Source organism: Neofelis nebulosa, chromosome 11, assembly GCF_028018385.1.
Source record: "Neofelis nebulosa isolate mNeoNeb1 chromosome 11, mNeoNeb1.pri, whole genome shotgun sequence".
Taxonomy (NCBI): Eukaryota; Metazoa; Chordata; class Mammalia; order Carnivora; family Felidae; genus Neofelis; species Neofelis nebulosa.
Genome location: NC_080792.1, coordinates 61,921,354 through 61,934,572, shown reverse-complemented (window position 1 = coordinate 61,934,572; position 13,219 = coordinate 61,921,354). Strand labels below are relative to the sequence as shown.

At 46.9% G+C, this 13,219-nt stretch overlaps 1 protein-coding gene across 4 annotated transcripts in view; it reads right to left on the bottom strand.

Moving 5' to 3' along the window:
• Window positions 1-456: 456 nt before the first annotated feature.
• Window positions 457-13,219, bottom strand: part of GNAL (G protein subunit alpha L) — a 150,809-nt gene continuing 138,046 nt past the window's right edge. For all 4 annotated transcript variants that reach the window (XM_058692727.1, XM_058692729.1, XM_058692728.1 and 1 more), the window contains 7 exons: window positions 12,199-12,253; window positions 10,927-11,000; window positions 10,318-10,376; window positions 9,689-9,809; window positions 7,660-7,790; window positions 5,546-5,613; window positions 457-1,591 (listed from right to left, as the gene is read on the bottom strand). In XM_058692727.1, coding sequence (XP_058548710.1) covers window positions 1,445-1,591; window positions 5,546-5,613; window positions 7,660-7,790; window positions 9,689-9,809; window positions 10,318-10,376; window positions 10,927-11,000; window positions 12,199-12,253 — 655 coding nt within the window. In that variant the 3' untranslated portion in view covers window positions 457-1,444. The remainder of the gene's footprint in view (window positions 1,592-5,545; window positions 5,614-7,659; window positions 7,791-9,688; window positions 9,810-10,317; window positions 10,377-10,926; window positions 11,001-12,198; window positions 12,254-13,219) is intronic.

The window sequence follows — 13,219 nt, the reverse complement described above, 5'->3', positions numbered from 1 at the left end:
TAGAATATGAAGCATCACCACTATCGTGATTCTTGCTTTCTAGATACTGCGCTGTACGATAACTTCTGACGCTGCATTTACAAATCTTTCGAGTGTGAGAAACAGCCATATATTTTGACTTTGTCTTCCAAATAAAGGTTGTGTAATATTTCTTCTTGAGAGCAGGCAAATGGAGATGCCATCCCTTGACTCTCTTGGGCTGGACACGAACACGGACACCTCTGTCATCTTCTTGCTCTTTGTTTACACTGGAAGCTGTGGCCCAAGTAAGTGGTTCGAAAACTTTGACTAAAGGGAATGGTTGACCTATTTCCACTCAGGGAACTTGTAAAAAGTCTTTAAATAGGAAAATAATCAAAAGACATATTGTCTGGAGAAAAAAAATCCTTGGTTCTTGAAAAGCTTGTGATGTTGGTACAAAATTATTTGTAAGAGGTGAATGATTAATGTGGATAATTTATATATATGCATATATATATTTAATCAAAGATATTTTTAAAAGCACTAACCTGAAGAATATCCTAAATTCTACACACACCATTCTCTTTTTTAGAGCAAGCAGAAGGTAATGTTGACATTTAGCGGTTCAGCACGATAAAAACACGTTTCTTTTACAGATACAGCCTGATCGAGGCACAAAGATCTACAAGGATTTTTGAGTAATTATAGAAAATAATATTACATTTTGTGGTCTGTACAGTTATAATAAACCAGCAGTAAAACAACAACAATATATGAAGGGAGACTCTTGTCCAAGCATATCACACTCTAGAGAATCATGTGTAGACAGGACACACTTTGCAGTGGTGAATGTAGTAGGTTGTCTGCTCAGAGTAGGTCTAACTTAATGCCTGAGGTTGGCAGCGACTCAGATATGATTGAGACGGGTTTCTCTCCACCCTGTGACTTGGGGTCTAGCCTCGCTCCTGGGCCAGTGCAGCCTGGGAGAGGTGGCCACTTGCCCACGCATGTGGCTCACCGCCTCATACCCCTGCCACTGCAATCATGCCTGATAAGCCAGAAAAAAGTGCCATTTCTCCCCCCTTTATCAAGTTCCTGCCGAATCAAGAAATCACTGAATGGATGACTGAAAGGGGCCCTCACCCAGAGGGGTTTCACTGCAGCACCACCCAAGGTGAGAGTGCTGGTTTGCAGCGACACAAATTGGTGGGGGTGGGGAGGCTGTGGAAGGTTGTGTTCAGTGAAAACGAAAGCTACAAACCAAACCTGAGGGGAACAGAGGTAGCCAGAGGCTTGGTGGTCACACAGGTCAGAACAGGACAGGGCGGCAGCTGGATGAAACCGGGAACTCCCTACTTTCTACCATGGCTTGGGGCTGACAGACAATCCTGGAATAAATGTTCCACCTGGTGGGGTGGCCAAGGGAGGAGAGGCAGGTGGAGAGAAGGTGCCAGAAGGCGCACCCACCTGCCCCAGGGCTGCCTCACAAGAGTTCATACTGTTTGAGGTGCATCCTCTGGATGATGTCACGGCAGTCATTGAACACTCTGCGAATGTTCTCGGTGTCCACGGCACAGGTGAAGTGTGGGTAGCAGTAATGTTTGCCGTCCCCTGTCGCTGTGCTGATCCTCTGGAAAAAAAAAAAAAAAAGCCATCTATGCTGTGGGACCCTGACCACCATGCCCAGGGGTACATGGGAACACTGCTGCTACTCCATTAATTCTTGGAGAAGAATTTGGGCAATACTTTGATCAAAGACAAGAGGAGCTGGGATTGTGACTGTTTTAATACTGAATACCCTGCTGGAAACTCAAAGAACGTCACACTTATCTCTGGCCACAGAAGCTTAGTGTTCAGTTGAGAGAGGACATATATTTAAAAGACAGCCTCTCAGGGGTGCCTGGGTGGCTCTCAGTCGGTTAGGCATCCGACTTCAGCTCAGGTCATGATCTCACAGTTCGTGAGTTCGAGCCCCGCGTCAGGCTCTATGCTGATAGCTCACGGCCTGGAGCCTGCTTCGGATTCTGTGTCTCCCTCTCTTTCTCTACCCCTCCCCCACTCATGCTCTGTCTCTCTCTGTCTCTCAAAAATAAATAAACATAAAAAAATGTTTAAAAAATAAATAAATAAAAGCCTCTCAAAGAAGTCAGGGTAGAATTTTCCGGAAATAAATGTCAGTCCCACACCAGCACTGTCCAATGGAACTTTTTGCACTAATGGAAATGTTCTTTATTTCCCCTGCTCTTACGGGAGCTACTATCACTAACTGATGCAACAGAGACTGGAGTTTTAGTTTTATTTAATTTTAATTAATTTAAATTTAAATATCCACATATCACTAGTGGTTCCATGTGGATGGCTCATCCGTCCTACTGAGCCCTCCTCCACATAACAACTTGAGCATTTCCTGGGGCGGGGTTGGGGGGGGGGTCCCCTGGTTAACAGTGGGAGGCTTCATGGGCTTTCTCCCACAGGAGAAAAAACATGACTGATGAGGATTCAGAAGGACATCTTGGAGGGATACGCCATGTGCATTGGGAAGTCAGGTGGGGCAGTGTGGAGAGAGGCTGCCATGGGCTGAATGGTGTTCTCCCCCACCAATTCCTGTGTGAAGCTCTAACCCCCAGCACCTCTGAGTGTGACTGTATTTGGAGATAGGATCTCTTTTTAAAGAGGTAATTACGGGGCACCTGGGTGGCTCAGTCGGTTAAGTGTCCGACTTCGGCTCAGGTCATGATACCGTGGTCTGTGAGTTCAAGCCCCACATCGGGCTCTGTGCTGACCGGAGCCTGCTTCGGATTCTGTGTCTCCCTCTTTCTGCCCCTCTCTCGCTCCCTCTCTCTCTCCCTCCTTCTCAAAAATAAATAAGCAGTACAAAAGAAAAAAGATAAGTTAAAATGTGGTCATATGGGTGAGCCCAAACCCAGTAAGGTCCTCATAGGAAGAGGGGAGATTGGGACACACACACACAGGAAAGGCCATGTGGCGACACAATGAGAAGACACGAGAAGGTGAACATCCATAAGCCGAGGAGAGAGTCCTCAGGAGAAACCAACCCTGTCGACATCTTGATCTCAACTTCTAGCCTCCAGAACGGTAAGAAAATAATGTGTTAAGCCCCCAGTCGGTGGTGCTTTGTTATGGCCTCTCCAGCCAGCGAATGTAGAGGTCACATAGAGCTTTCTTCATAGGTGCCCACAGGGATCCCCGGACGTCCTCCTCGTCCCCCCTCCCATCCCCTTTCTTGCAAAGCATCTTGGGAATCAAGATGAGACCCCTGCTGGGCTGGGGTAAAGATGTTCATCAGGTTATGAACCTCCTCCTGGGAGCACAGACTTATTTTTAGCAATAGTTAGGATTCTCTTGAGCAATTATAATTTTTAAAAAACTTAAGGACACTGAAACGTGTAGGGTAGGTATCTTTATAGCCCTAGAACATGGGGAGCAAGAGCCGTGTCACACGGAGTGGGCAAATAAGTAACAGGCTTTCTTCTGTAATGATCTGACCAGTCTGTCCCCGCCTGGGGCAACAGGAATGTCAGGCAGAGTCATTACAAAGGTAGTGGCCGTCTGCTTATCTCTAAACACACTGATTTTCACTTTAAATGACAGCAATAAGCTTGTCAAGGAAAACTGGGCAGTTCCAGACTGTGCTTGATTGGGTCCCCTGGCTTTGCCCATCTCTGAGGTCCCCTGTCAGGAGATGATGTTCAAGGTAAAAGAAATCAGAGGGGAGCTCATACAACAATACCAGAAAGAGAAGCCCGATTAAAGCATACAGGCTTCTAACAGATGCCTAAGGCATCAAGACACAGGGTGCCACTCACGCTTACCACCTGCTTTAAAAGGTCTGGTGACACTTGCCCCGGAGGACTCTCTGGCCCAGGTCTGGGCGTGGGCTTGCAGGTGGTTTCCAGTGTGAGGGACAGGACCACTTGACGGTGACTAGGGGAACATGGGGGGGGGGGGGGCGCTGACCACCTGGCCTTCCCTCCTCCTGGCTCCTGGCCCCTTTCGTTCTGAGTTCCTCCTGCTCTGGGGATGAGTTGGGCCTCCCCGTCATGGGAGGAAATGACCCTGGTGGTCCTTGCCCTCCTCATGCGATGACAGTTGAGAATGCTCAGACAGCATGTGGCTCTTTCTTACAGAGGGGTCTATCTCATTATGCCCTTGCCATTCTCTCCCCAAGCCCACCTTTACCTCCTCAAGGCCAGGTCCCCCCACAGACCTCTCCCTCTCCATGTACGGCCTCTATTCCCCACCCCGTCTCAGAGCCTTCTATCACCAAAGTTATTGTTTCGCCCGAATTTGCTCCCGTCCAGATTCAATACTGTTAACCATTTCTGTAACCTGCCCCGTTGCCGTCTAGGTCTGGGGTTAGGGCTTCCAACTGAAAACTCCTCCCACGACTTACTGGCCCAGGCAAATTCCAGCATAAAAAAAACCTAAATCAATAACCCCTAGGCGTTTATTTCCCTGACTTGCAAACTGCATACAAGCCAGATTTCGCCCATTGTTAGAGAATCAAAGGTTTCTTCCCAACATCAAATGGTGGTGGCACGGCCATTCATTTGGGAGGGGGGAGCTCTGTTTCTAATCTTTAAATGCCTCATAGGCACACTTAGTTAACTTTTAGTCCTCATTAGGACAGCTTTTTGTGTGTTTTTATATTTTATGGTCTTGCAAGATGTTCCTCCAAAAGGAAGCCTGTGATAAACTACAAACCGATTTACCTTATCCAAGAGATTCACAAGGCACACGGGCATAGCAAAGGTTCTAGAAAGTCTGACAACGGAGAAACCTGTCTCACTTGATTTATTTCCCAGATTTACTCCTTGCAGAGCCCTTTCCCTGTGCTACCTGTTAACCTCCTGGGGAATACTGTTCCTCAGAACTCACCCTGGGGACTTGACTTCTTATCCTTGTTACTTTCTCACTCAGTATAAGATTTCAGGAGGCAACTGATGGGGGCCGGTGGTGGGAATAGGATAACGAGGTTCCCCTGAGGAGTCAGGAAGGCACCTGATCCCCGTGGAAATGTCAGGCAGACTGTGGGACCGTCCCTGCTGCACACTGGGCCGATTGTCACCTCTCCAGAAGCACACAGTCCACGTATATACAATTCTTTCACTTTTTATGTAAATTTGAAATCATCTCAAAATAAAAAGTTAAAAAAAAAAAAGAGAGATCTGAATTTTTCTGAATGTCTGAATTAGCCTCTTATTGGTGAGTGAATGAAAGGGGGAGGGGCACCCAGTGTGGGTGCTGGTATTTCAGACTCTGCTAAAGGCTTCTTTCCTTTTAGGAAAACACAAGTGAACACAGTCTGGTGGGGGTCTCAGTGCCATTCTCTGGGGCCTTGTGCTGTGCTCCTTGTTTTCGCTTGGGCGCTGTGTGATCTGAGGTGAAAAGCCCCACCTCTCTGAACCCCAGTATGGTCAGTGGTGAGATGAAGTAATAATTCCTTCGCCTCTCATAATTTGGGTGGAGATTAAATCAGATCATGAAAGGGTAAGTGATATGCAAATTGCAAAGAACAATACAACTCTAAGGAGGTAGGAAAGCAAAGAATAAAACTGCTTACCAAAAACAGGTCTCGGATAAAGAACTTGGCTCTTGTAACTTTGGGATCTTCTCCTGCATCTGGTGTTGCTGTAAAAATTACAAGTGGAATTTTGTTTAGGTGATGAGAATACAACTCTATGGAAAATGGAAGAGGAATTACAAAGTAGGGCTGCGGTGCACTCACAGCACTAAAAGACAGAGCAAAGCAGAAAGCTGAAATGTAACTTTATTTCTCTCATTTAGCAGCTGATGAAAGTTTTGGTTTTGTTTCTGATGATGGGGGATGACTCCCACTCAGAGAAAATGAAAGCATGCCACTGAACACTGACCAATCCCACAGCTGCCATCCCCTTCAGAGCTCCCTTGAGAGAGAAGGTTCCAGGGGCTGTGGTTTCAGCAGTGGTTGTGCTCATCCGGTCTGCATTCTCTTAGCCTTGTTCCCGGGAGACCCTCCCCTTCACTGTTCCTACCACGGAGCCTTTCTGTGAAATTGACTGTAGTAACCTGATTCTTCTCCCATGCAGATTCCAAGTTCCTAAAATCTCGGCTTCCCTGCATGGTCTCATCGCTCTTTTCCTTCTCTATTGCAACTACTATGATTACATGATTATTCACGCGGAGCAGGTGATGGGGAATTCTACAGGTGCTGAGTCTGCCCTGATCTGGAGACCTGCCATGCTTGACCCAGGGCAGGTGCCTGGGCAGGTGCAGAAGGGAGGGAGGAGCAGGCAGAGAGAGGAGCACAAGATCCACTGAGGGTGTGTGTGGGAGGAGCACAGGATCCACAGAGGGTTGAGGGTTTGGAGCACAGGATCCCCTAAATGTGTGGGAAAGGAGCACAGGATCCACAGAGGGTTGGGGGTGGGGAGGAGCACAGGATCCACAGAGGGTTGAGGGTTTGGAGCACAGGATCCCCTAAATGTATGTGGGAAAGGAGCACAGGATCCACGGAGGGTTGTGGTGGGGAACCTAGTTTGTAATATTTTCTGGCCGGGTCACGTGTGGCCTCAGCTTGTGGTGAGATTAAGTCTGTGTTGGTAGGGATCGCAAGTAGAGTTGTGGTTGTGTTTCAGAAAGATTTTGACAGCAATCCAAAGACCGTTCTGGAAAGTTGAGTGAGCAGAATAAGGAAGCCTGGGCAGGATGCTACCTTGACCAGATCCGGAACTGAGAAGAGGGGAAGGAGGGCCCGGACCAAGACAGAGAGGAGGGAGAGCACATGACAGTGGACGCTTCAGTGTTGACTGTCCAGAGTGTGGGGATGGGAGCCTGGCTTGCCGAGGGCCGTAGTCCAGAGATGAGAGGGCAATGCAAGCCGAGCTCTGCTGACTTCTCTTACACTAGGGGCTCAACACCAGACTGGCCAACGTTAGCACAAGGATGAAGAATTTTCTTCACTTCTTATCTAAGTTTCTAGGACAGTCCCTTTCATTCTGCTTTATCTTGCTGGGGGTTCAAATTTTAGGAAGTGGTAGCATTTCACTGCCAATGAACCCCTCCTACAAGGTGGGCCGAGAACCGAGGAGCCGCAGTTGGAAACAGGGTGTACCCCGGGCCAGGGCTTTGGCACTGAGAGCCCCCTGCCCCTGAACCCCGCACCTGGTCGCCAGGGCATCCTACTGGTAGCCAAAGTCATTGCTGGGCCGTGGTGGCTGGAAGGGTGGGCTTGGGCATGAAGGTTCAGAGGCTGCCTCGTTCTGGCAAGCTCTACCTGAGTGACCTTGAACGACTGACTACCTCTAGCAGCTCACTTTCCACAGGAAAACATGCAAATAACAAACTTCCGCGTAGGGTTACAGTGAGAGTCAAGGTCGATGTAAAGGGCTGACACAGTGCCAAGTTCAGGACAGACCCAGCCAAGACACCAAGAGAGAGTACTTAATAGACACACACCCAAAAGTGCCCTGTCTTCTCCTACACAGTTTGAATGGAAAGTCAAACCCCGACAAATGGAATCCTAAATAGGACATTTTAACACTCTAGCATTTGAAGGTGGGGGCAGCAGTCCGGAGAGCTGATGCAAATTAATTGAATTTCCTAAATTTTCATCACATCTGTTGGAACTACAGTTACAGGGCTAATGAAAAAATAACCAAATTTTTTCCTGAATCAGAACTGGTTTTGAAATCTTACCATCTTCAGGAACAGTATAATTTGCATACTCTGGGAAATAATCTTCAATTTTTGATTTCCCCGCCAAGACTTTTTCTGCCAGCATATCCTGTTTGTTCAAGAACAAGATGATAGAAATGGTCCGTAACCACCTGAAAAGAGAAATAAACATACAAACTTCACATCCGCTAGTACGTGAAAGTACCTCTAACAGAGGAGGCACTCAGTGAAAAGAACAGCATTTCCATCTTCCTGAAATGTACAGGATCTAGAATGATTTGATGTACCAATCTTGTGGACCCCCACTCCATCTGGATGCAAGACATTCTTATAGTAAGTAAACCTCATAATAAATAAATAGAGTTAATTTAGCAGTTCAGTATTTTCTAATTAATCTTTACTGAGAATATAAATTTACTGGTACCAAAGCTAAGGTTTATTTATGGAATAAATACACCCGGAGTTTTACTAAGAAAGGGTCAATAAACTAGAAGTTAGAGCGATAATAACAATAAAATACATGAGTCATTAGCTAATCACACAGAATGTAATTTGTAGCTGGCTTGAGTCAGAACAGGCCGAATTTCTCCAGAGGTGGAGCAGGTTGTTAACCAGATATCGGTCATGACCACTGCATTGGACAAGTTAAGGGGAGGGGCTCCGTTACAGTGAAGGAAAGGTTCTCTCTCATTTTTTTCCTAAACAGACATGAGAACTGGCTTAAGATGAGCTCAGTATGCACATCAGCAAAGCCTTTGTAAATTCTGTTATTTCAAAGGAATCAAGCTGATGACTAGTGCACAGGAATCTTACTATGAATTAGAAACACAATCCATTCTTCCTCCAAGTGGAAATAGTTTTACTGTTCCTTGTTATAAAATATATAATCCTGGTAAAAATGAATTTGTAATTACAGAAAATACATAGAAAAAAATCAAATGTAATTACACACAAAGGCAACTATTAGAACTGTTATGTTTTTACTTCCAGGTTTTTTCCTATTCTCAGACATATTTATAAAATAAGATCGTGGTGTTTTTTAATCTGCTTTTTCATTGAACAGTATTGTGGTCATTTTCTCATGTGGTTGTGTGTGTGTGTGTGCTTACATATATATATTTATATTTAAATTTATATATATATATATATATATAAATTATATATAAATATATAATACGTATAAATGTAAAATTTATATATACACTTATATAAAATTTTTTAATGACTCCAAAGTATTCCTTCATGTACCCAGTATTTCCTGACTTTTTTTCTTTCTCATTAACTGTCTCAATACTATATTACTGAGAACAAGTGTTAAACACTTGATAAATACTTTCCTGATAATCCGAATGTTTTGCAAGGTCAGCTTACGTTTCCTGTCCTCCTTGGTGATATTTCTTCTTAAATAGTTCAGAAGACACTTCGATTTTTATATAGGTATGTATCGTGTGTGTGTGTTTTCTGGGTTCCTTTCTAAAATAATCACCCCTTTGCACTAGTAGCAATTTCAAACATGATTATGCTGTGCCTTTGACCTGTAAGGGATCTTCTAGAGATCATCTAGTTATTTGTGGATGGTACTTTCTAAATTTTAAAAACCAAGCAAAACCATTTTTTAACCCTCGATATAATCTTGAGCTTTAAAAACAGATATTTAAACTTTCTTTCTTTCTTTTTTTTTATTTTAGAGAGGGAGAGAGGGGCAGAGAGAGAAGGGGAGAGAGAATCTCAACGTGGGGCTCGATCTCACAACCCTGAGATCATGACCCGAGCCGAACTCAAGAGTCAGTCACTGAACTGGCTGAGTCACAAAGACGCTCCTTAAATTTCTTAACAGAGCACTATGAGAGCTTCATCGAGGACTACTGCCCATTTTAAGTGGGTCTATACACGAGATGGACCAAAAGAGATCCTGCTAATGGTTTTGGGTTTACCAGTAAGAAAAGAATGAATATATCTGGAGAATAAAAATGAAAGCGAGCTGAGAGGTATTTTTAATGAAAGAAAATTTGCGATCCAGAAGTGCAACTGAATTTCTTATTTTTATAACCTGTTGTTCCAGATGCTTTCGAAAAGATCCAGGGACTCTCTGAGCCTGTTGGTGTTGTTATCTTCCCGAATCACCATGTTGTAGCTGCTGCAGGCCGCAACATAAATGATAGCCGTGACATCTTTGTGGAAGAAGAGAGAAAAAGGGAAGCCCCCTAGTTAGAGAGCCACTGTGTGGTTATGATCAAGTACACGTCCAGCTGCTACTCATTTTCATCCCGTGATTATAAGAACGACTTAAAGAAGCACTGTGTGTGTGGTTGTTTCAGTAATGCACCCGTATGAGCAAATGACAAATGTAAATTTAGGATGCTTAAATTCCTTTTTTAAATTAAAAAAAATTAATGTTTATTTTTGAGAGAGAGACAGAGAGAGAGAGAGAGTGCGAGTGGGTTAGGGGCAGAGAGAGAGGGAGACACAGAATCTGAAGCTGGCTCCAGGCTCTGAGCTGTCAGTACAGAGACCGACACGGGGCTCGAACTCACGGACTATGAGATCCTCCCCTGAGCCGAAGTCGGACTCTTAACCTACTGAGCCACCCAGGTGCCCTGGGATGCTTAAATTCTTTATGAGATTCACATTTAAGGCATTTGATGGGTGGTCTAATCTGATTCAAAGCACAGAAATCACCGTTAAAGCACTGGATCCATTTTCTTCTCTCGTCCCTCTGGCCGCCGACATCAAACATGCTGTGGAAGAACAACAGGACACGATGATGGGGTTGGGGGGGGGGGCGTGACACCTCTGTGCTTCTTTCCTTGGCTGAGGCTCCCGGCCTGAAGCACCGCCCCATGGGTGGCCCCCGCAGACTGCTCCACTGGCTCTAAGTTTCTGCCTGACCCGGGAGTCCCCACCAAGCTGTTCCTTGGGGTCACAGCCCTCACTCTGTGGTCACCAGGCCAGCTTGGGCCCCTCTTCTCAGGGCAGCCTGTGCCGGGCATCCCCCTGCCTGAGCGGGTCCTCTGTACCTACCCAAAGGCCACTGGATCTTTCTCACCTTCTCAGGTGGCTCTGGTTCCCATGTTCCTCCCTGCCCTAAACTTACTGCATGCCCTTTAGGGCCACAGAGTCTGTACGGACTTATCCAAAAGGACAGCGAGGCACATTTGGGATGTTTTATGTCCCAGGGCCCATGGGAGGAAGGCTGGGCTCCCCGACCCCATCAGGACGCCAGCAGACAGCCAGGGCAGGGGGCGTCCTGCCCTTGTCTCCGCAGCTGGTCTGCTCTCAACAACTTACTGAAAGTTTACTTTGTCCACTTGGAATCGGGTCTCAAAAATCCCCGATGTCAGAACTCGGCATCTGAGAAGGTCCTGAGAACAAGAAGACAAACCAAGTGGCAGCACTGTTCTTCAGAAGGAAAAGCCCTGAATGCAACCATAATAACGGAGTTTTTCAGATGACCATCTCTTCCAATTGTAAGAGAAACAATAATAACTAAAAAGTCAGACAAATGCTCTGTCTCACCACCTCCCTCCCAGCAGAAAGTCACAATTAATGTATTAGTTTTGTCTTAGAGACTTAGTAGCTGTGCTTTAATTTCCTTTAGTAGGTTTTTTGTTGTTGTTGTTGTTGTTTTTTAATTTATCACTTCTGCATGTATGTCCATGCCTGTCCTGCACCTGACAGGAGACCCCGCGGCTCTCTGCTTGCTGCACCTACCTGCAAAGCCACCTGCTCCGGGTGCAGACCTTCTGGGTGGGAGAAACCAAAGGCTCGAAAACAAAGGTTTGGATAGTTTTGAGCTCTTGGGGTCAGCCTCACAGAGAGATGGATTTTGGGGTGAGAGAGGAGCTCAGGCCTTCAGGAGAGGCAGAGAGGAGAGAGATGCCAGGAGGAGCCCACTGCCAAGGCCCTCCAGGGGACATAGGACACTGGTGGGGGGGGGGTGTTGGAGAGGCTGTTTGAATGGAGCCCCCTAACTTCTTTGGCGTTCACTAGCTCTAGAGGCCGCTGGGAGCCTCCTAAGCTGAGCAATTCAGGGTTTTCTCCAAGTCTCTGCAGATGCCTGAGTGCCAAAGGTTTCGAGGGGGCACAGAGGGTCCCTCTCTTCTACTTACGAATGTGCAGTGGGATGCTTTTATCCAGCTCAACCCAAAGACGACGCTCTGGGTCACACCCGGAGAGCGTGCCTGTGATATGTGAGCCAGGCCAGGGCCCAAAGCAGAATGGGCAGAGTTTACCAAGCTGGTGAAGCACAGGTTCAGTTTTCCGTTCACAGCTCCCAGAGGCATGGGAGTGGCACATTCCTATTCCACAGGGGAAATTACTTTGATATTGCAGTTTAGAAATCTAGTAGGTTTTAGAGAGCTAAGTCAGGAGGCACAGCACAGGTTCTGGTGGGTACACTGCGTGTACGTGCAGGGACAGTGGAAATGATTTGCCAGAAGTAGCTATCTTGTGGAATCCCTCCTCCTTAATCCACGTTAAAGTAATCAGTGAGTGATAACTGGCACTTCCTCTAGTCCCAGAAAGTTCAAACAGGTGGTTGCGGGCTTCCGCTTCACATACCTGGTCTGTGGGTGTGTAGTCCACCAGACTGACACTGTCGATTCTTTCCAGGAAGCTGAAAAGAAAGCCAGCATGGGCTCAGTAGTGTTCTCTGATGGCTTCTCTCTGGGACTGCGGGCCAAGGGGATGGGATTCTCACACAAGCACAGGAGGGCAGGGGCAGGCAGAGAAGCTGGGGTAAGTTCCCCCTTCCTTCCCTGAATATGTGTCCTCCCAGACAGCAGAACATTCCCGATGGAGGGGCCAAGGTTGACTTTTCTTTTCTTTTTTACCTCTTTTTTTTTACCTTCCCTCTTCCCTTTTGCCCACCGCCCTAGGGTTGGGGGGGAGGGGCCACTCAGCAATTGGGGAGGGGCACAGGGCCTCCTTCAAAGCCCTGCTAGTAGCAGAAGCCCATGTTGCAACGCAAACACAACGCGGGAGGTCAGAGTCGTTCCTTTAGCGTCACGGGTTCCTAATAAGATCCAAGTAATGTGCGAGCGCGCACACATCAGCAGGTTTAACCTGGTGTGTTCACCTGGAGGGACTCACAGAGGGAGGGAGAAGTAAATGAAAGGAAAGGAGAGGAAGGAAATCGCACTGTATGTGTACGTGGAAGGAGACGTGGGCACTTGCTCTCTCTCCCCACAGAGAGGCCGCCCTGTCCATCTCCTCGCCAACCTTGCTTTATTCTTCTACGTGGCACTTACCACGGCCTGACACGAGTCACATTTATTTATGTTTATTATCTATCTCTTCCTCCAAAACGCGAGACCCCCAGGACAGGTCTTTGTCTCGCTGGCCCAGGTATCCCCGGCACCTAGCGCAGGCCTGGCCCCTAAATTTTTGTTCGGGGAACGAATGTCTGCCCCCCTCCTCCTCCCGCAGCTAGAAGACGTACGTGAGCAGGTGGCTGAGAGACCCAGCCCATAATGGACACTTTGGAGATTTTTAAGACACAGGAAGACCTGGGGACTGGTTACCTGGCGAGTAAGGACTGCTTCTGGACAGAGAGGGGGCAGCGGAGGCTTCAAAGGGAGGG